The sequence below is a fragment of the Cricetulus griseus genome, chromosome X (assembly GCF_003668045.3).
Source record: "Cricetulus griseus strain 17A/GY chromosome X, alternate assembly CriGri-PICRH-1.0, whole genome shotgun sequence".
Lineage (NCBI taxonomy): Eukaryota > Metazoa > Chordata > Mammalia > Rodentia > Cricetidae > Cricetulus > Cricetulus griseus.
In genome coordinates, this window is record NC_048604.1 from 41346790 (window position 1) to 41352789 (window position 6000).

The 6000-nt window shown below is 38.6% G+C and overlaps 1 protein-coding gene across 1 annotated transcript; it reads right to left on the reverse strand.

Annotated features, from left to right (window-relative positions):
• Positions 1-5210: 5210 nt before the first annotated feature.
• LOC113837575 (calsequestrin-1-like) lies at positions 5211-5798 on the reverse strand. Its single transcript, XM_027432044.1, has one exon. The coding sequence runs from the start codon at positions 5796-5798 to the stop codon at positions 5211-5213; it is 588 nt and encodes a 195-aa protein (XP_027287845.1).
• Between the last annotated feature and the right edge of the window lie 202 nt (positions 5799-6000).

The following is a 6000-nucleotide window of genomic DNA, read 5'->3' on the forward strand; positions in this document are numbered from 1 at the left end:
CTATATGCTGTCTCTCATATGTGGACACTAGCATGAAAGTTTCAGATTTGTGTGTTTAACTTGGAATACCTGTGGAAGTCGTGAAACTAGAAAGAGAGGCCATGGAAGGGGTGAGAAAGAGATTAAGTCAGGGGGTGGTAGAGTACAGTTTGTATGAATGGAGAAAAGAGAATAATGGGGAACATTTAAGTTGGGAGGGGATAGATGGAAGAACAAGGTACAGGCATAGAAGGAGGGATATATATCAGCGAGAATGCTTGGAAAGACCATATAGAAACCTATTATTTTAAAAGTATCCAAAAATATGTATGTGAAACACAGGTTTATTTGGATTTGCTCCATGTAAAGAAATAATGCTGCTCTGAGAAGTCATAGGGTATCAAACAAAAAGCCTAATGCCAAATCTGAGATAAACACTACAATTTGTGGTCATAGGCATCCTAGAGAACCCTCAATGAATTCAGGCTATTGCCATTGCTCTTAGTCATCCACCAGAATGCAAAGGAAAGTTCCTATTGTTGAAGACGTCTCACATTTTGGTCACGGGGAAAAAAAAATAAAAACAAAACAAACAAACAAAAAAACACCAAGATGATATTGACCTGGAAGCTTCCTCCCTACTGGCTAGCTTACATAGTTCTAGAAGGTGCTAAGCAGGCTTCTAGAAATCTTCCCCAACTATGAATCCTGTGAGAAAGATTGTTAAGAGCTAGAGATTAGGGAGGACTGCTGCAAAATAATGTCTTCTTGACATGACAAAACTATTGTACTCATGAACTCACAGCAATTGTGGTTGCCTGCATAAGACATGCACAAAATTAAGATTATCAAAAATTCCACCAGGGATTGTGAGAGGCCTCATCAGTTCCCCACTTCTAGCTGAGGAGTTACTGGCAGTTGATAACTGTTAGGAGAGGGGAAGTTGATTTCTTTAGGGTGTGGCCTGTGATAGGTTGCCCAAGCTCCAGTAGATGGCCCCAAAATCATAACTGTAGATTATAAAAATAGAGGCCATGAAGTTAGAAGAGGCATGTTGAGGATCCTGTAAGAAGGTGGACGTGAAAAGTGGTGTGACATTGTATACATATATGAAATTACCAAAAGATAAACTTAAAAAATACTTGATTATCTAAACTGAAGGTTGTCCCTAAGTAATCTGAGAAGAGACCAAGAGATTTGTGGCTATACTTCATGTGTAGTGGAAAGAAGATGTATAAGTTAGTTATATTAGCAGAAATTCCAGAAGCAACCAATTAAAATGAATGGGAATGTCTTCAATGACACTAAGATAAATTCCTATTTGTACTCTCTACTCAGTGTGAATGTGAAAAAGGACTTACAGTGTGTCTCTGTCCCATCTGCCTGCCACAAATATGTAAAATTACTAATAATATGTACTATGTAGACTGTATTATCTTTAGTTTTAATGAGTGTTCAGTTGCATTTATTTATGGAGTATAGTGTGATAGTTTGGTACATGTATTTATATACAATGTTTCATGATAAAATCAAACTGAGTCACACTATCTTATCAAACATTTGAATTTCTGTGTTGAGAGTCTGAAAACCTTCCTTCTCTAGTTTTTAAAAATATGCAATAAATTATTTTAGACTATACATACCCTTTTGTGTTATATAACACTTTAATGAATCCATTTTTTCTATTTCTGTCATGGTCCTTATTATCCCATCACTGATAATGTGTTTTTAAATGTCAACATTGGTGACCCAAAATGGAATTATGTGTGCATTAAGCAAGCTTTTTTTGCAAGAAATGTTTATCAAACATCTACCAAGTGGAAAACACAATGATGGGTACATTAAGAAAGATACATAACTGGGCGTTGGTGGCACACGCCTTTAATCCCAGCACTTGGGAGGCAGAGACAGGTGATCTCTGTGAGTTCGAAGCCACCCTGGTCTACAAGAGCTAGTTCCAGGACAGCCTCCAAAGCTACACAGAGAAACCCTGTCTCGAAAATGCCCCTCAAAAAAGAAGAAAAGAAAGATATGTAAGTCAAACTTTTAAAAAGTCCTAATAATTTGGAAACTTGACCTCTAGAGAATGACAATGATATACATGTGAATAATGCTATGTAATATTTTAAAATGAGATGTGTTCCCATAGAATACAACTGGAGGTGTTAAGGCAAATGAGCACCTCTGAAGCTTTATAATACTGGTAGAACATAGCTTTCCACCCCTAACATCCTGTCCCTTTTCTTCTGATTCTCTACTCTAGTCACATCCATCTTTTTCCCTTAAACAGATTCCAGTTGTTGAACCATTTTTTTTTTATTTTACCCTTCCTGTTTTCCATTTCCCTTCTCGAAACATCGATAACCTATAACAAGGTGTAGTGAGTACTTACATGTATACACCCTTGAACTAACCTAAGCGATATACTATGATGTAGTTGAAGTACACCATGTAGCCCTACCCTTTAAATACTCCCCTTTTCTTAAAAAATATACCCAGTAATCCTAAATAGGTATTTTCATTCTCATAGAAGATTCTTTGCATGCTACATAAGCATGCATCACAATACTCACTTTACTATATATGTTTATATAATTGTATTTATTGTTGTTTTACATGTTTTTAAACTTTATATGTGTTTTATAATGTATCCAGAAATGGTCTTTTTGCCTTATATATTTTTCTCCACTACAACATCCAATATTTGCCATTTTAGGTCTTTCTGTGTCTTAGACCTCTCATAATTGTGTGATCTCCCTGTACCATCCCTCATCCAAGATCCAGTATTTGTTGTTTTATTTAATTTATTTTAAAGGGTCTCAATTCAGTGATATCACACTGATCCAATCATAGTGGAACATTACTCTGGATTAGCAGTTTTCAAATTATGTTGACATTAAGAATAAAAAAGAATAAACTAGAGCTCTTCAGAAGCTCTGCCATGTCAATTTGAGAATGTATTATCTAGTGCATCTTGAATGGAGCCAAGGAATTGGCTTTGCTCACAAATTCCCAGGTGCTGCTGCTGCTTTTGCTGTTCCATGTGTCAAAGGGCCTCATCTTGTTTCCAGACAAACTGGGTCACTTGTCAGTTTCTGTGAATAAAATTCAGACTATGCTAGACCTCCATATGTTTTTTCTCTTTTTTGGCATTTTGTAAAAAAATCTTATTTTACATGCCAATCCCAGTTCCCTCTCTCTCCTTTCCTCCGATTCTCCCCACCATCCCCCTTCCTACTCCCCATTCACTCCTGAGGGATGGTGAGGCCTCCCATAGGGGATCATCAAAGTCTATTACATCATTGGGGGCCCTCCCCCATCTATCTAGACTGAGAGAGTGTCCCTCCATAGGGAATGGGCCCCAAAAGTCCATTTTTATACTAGGGATAAACACTGGTTTCATTGCCAGAGGCCTCATAGACTGTCCAGGCCCCCCAACTGACACCCAAGGTCAGGTGGCCTGGTAAGGTCTTACACATCTTTGTTTTTTCAATAAATGGTTTAAACTTACTAATGCAATTTATTGAGAGTGTAATAAGAGGACTTAAAGCAGTTAAAAGTGATCTGCTTCTGGGACTGGTAGGCTGAAACAAAAGTATACATCAGTCAACTTGAGTTAGTTTTATTGATACAAAACCTCTACAATTTATTAATTTCAAATGATTTTTATTTTTAATCTAAGGAATGATTAAACAATGGGGGAAGTTTTCAGTGTGTATATTTTTAATGAAGAAATTTATAACAGTATCAGTGGTGATAATTTTCATCTGTGAATAAATTTTAGAAGATCTCAAATCCATGAAGAACCAATTCGAGTCCATCTTCATCCACGCCTTCCTTTGCCCTCAGACTGTAGGAAGAATAAGAGATAATTAACAACTGGAAAACATTAACATGAACTACTTTTTATCTTAAGTTAGTATATCATATCTTTCTGTTTTCTTAACAAAACAATGAGCGTATTTTCTTCTTGAAACTCAAACACTTGTGTATCAGGATACTCGTATCATCTAATACCTTCAATCACCTTGAAAGGCCTTGTTTTTTTCTGGCTATACCATGACCTTGCAAAGAGACAAATAAGTTATTCTGTGTTAAAATATTCTGTCCTCTAATAAACCATAATTTTAAAAATTTTCATGCCCTTCCATTTAAAGAAGTAGGCAAACAAAATCCAGTAGTCTTGGCAGCTTCCCAATGGTAGCTACATTTCTGAACTTCACATATCTGCTGAGTTCTGTATTCCTTTAGGGTGCTTTCCCCCTTTCCTAATTGCATGAACATCCTGTACTTTTGATTATTTCTGGTCCTTTGGAAGAAAGTAGAATTATTTCCCTCTTGTTGAATTTTCATTATTTGTAGAGATTTGTTGAAAAAAAACATTTGTTATATTTGAAGACAAATTCTGTAGTGCATCTATCTCATTGATATCCCCAATCTCTTCATATCTGATTTTTACAACTTTCAAGTATCCTTATAGCTATTCAGCATTATCTTGTATCATCCTACATTAGATCCTATTTGCATTCTTAAAACCCTCATCCAAAACCAATATATAGCATTTGCTTGCTGTTTGCCTCTGGTCTCTCCATCCTCCAACACTCCTTTGTAAATATTCCTTAAAAAAGCAACAGTCACCTACTGTAGGATTGTATACTGAATTGGTAATCTTATCAAACAGATTGGTAAAAAGCAGCAAACCACTCCCCCAAATACCTCAATAACAGGGTATTGATAGAATTGGTTTCCCACTTTAACACCAAGTTTTCTGTGTATGGTCTGCAAGTGAGCTACCAATGCCAACAGATGCTGAATGGTAAACAGCTTTGCTGATGTTTGGTGGCCTTGTTCCCTTTGTTGCAAAAATCAGCAACTAATAAAATACAGAAGTGTTAGTCAAGGACTCACTGTACTAGAACATGCCACCCTCAGCTTCCTCTGAGCTGTGTAATGCACCTTGGGATCCCTTTTGGGATGTTACCAAAGACAGCCATCCTGGAGGTAGCTCCTCCTAATAGACACTCACCCTCCCAATTCTATGCTTCCTTTGACAGGTCTGGACTTCTTGGATAGTTCTTCCCTCTCCTGAATCTGTGAGCTCCCAATGACTGAATTTTACGTCCCTTGCCTTGGGTGAAGCAAAATGTGGTTGTTAATAGCATGTATACACACTTTAGTGGCGTGGTGTATTTAAGAGAAACAAATTTTCTCTATCGGGACCTGAAACCCCCTTAGGTGAACTCACAAGCATGCAGGACGATCTCCTCCCCCAGAACCTCATCTTGTTCTTCGTCTTCGTTCTCCTCGTCCTCGTCCTCCTCATCCTCCTCCTCATAATCATCATATTCATAATCATCATCATCGTCGTCATCGTCGTCGTCGTCGTCATCTTCATCATCGTCATCATAGTCATAGTAGCCCTCCTCCTCATCTTCCTCATTATTGTAGTATTGGTTGTCATAGTCGTCGTCGTCGTCCTCTGCTTCCCTCCAAACTTCCTCATTCTCTTGGTCATTGTTCCAGACATACCAGTCCTCCTCGACATCAGGCCATACCTCCTCCTCTTCAGGCCAGATGCCTTCCACTTGAGGCCATATCTCCTCAATATCGGGCCATATCTCCTCCTGCCCACACCCTTCCTCCGCAATTGCTCTCACTACTGCTTGAGAAACCAGAAATGCCACGGTTCCGTCGATGTCATCAATAGCGTCGTCTATTGGTAGTACATGTAAGACAATTTGTCTGGCGTCATGCCCCATCCCACTACCTTCTTGCTGTTGCTCAGGTAATCCTGGCTCCTGCTCTGCAACAGCAGACATGACACAATATATTTGCCAGTCAAGATGTTACTGCAAACTTGGAGCTCTGAAGGTGTTGGTTGGGATGAGGCGTTGTTAAGTTGACTACCAAGACAAAGAGGAAGGCTGTTGGCCACAGGTACCTCCTTGGAGGCAGTGAGAGCAGTCAAAGACAAAGAGGAAGGCTGTTGGCCACAGGTACCTCCTTGGAGGCAGTGAGAGC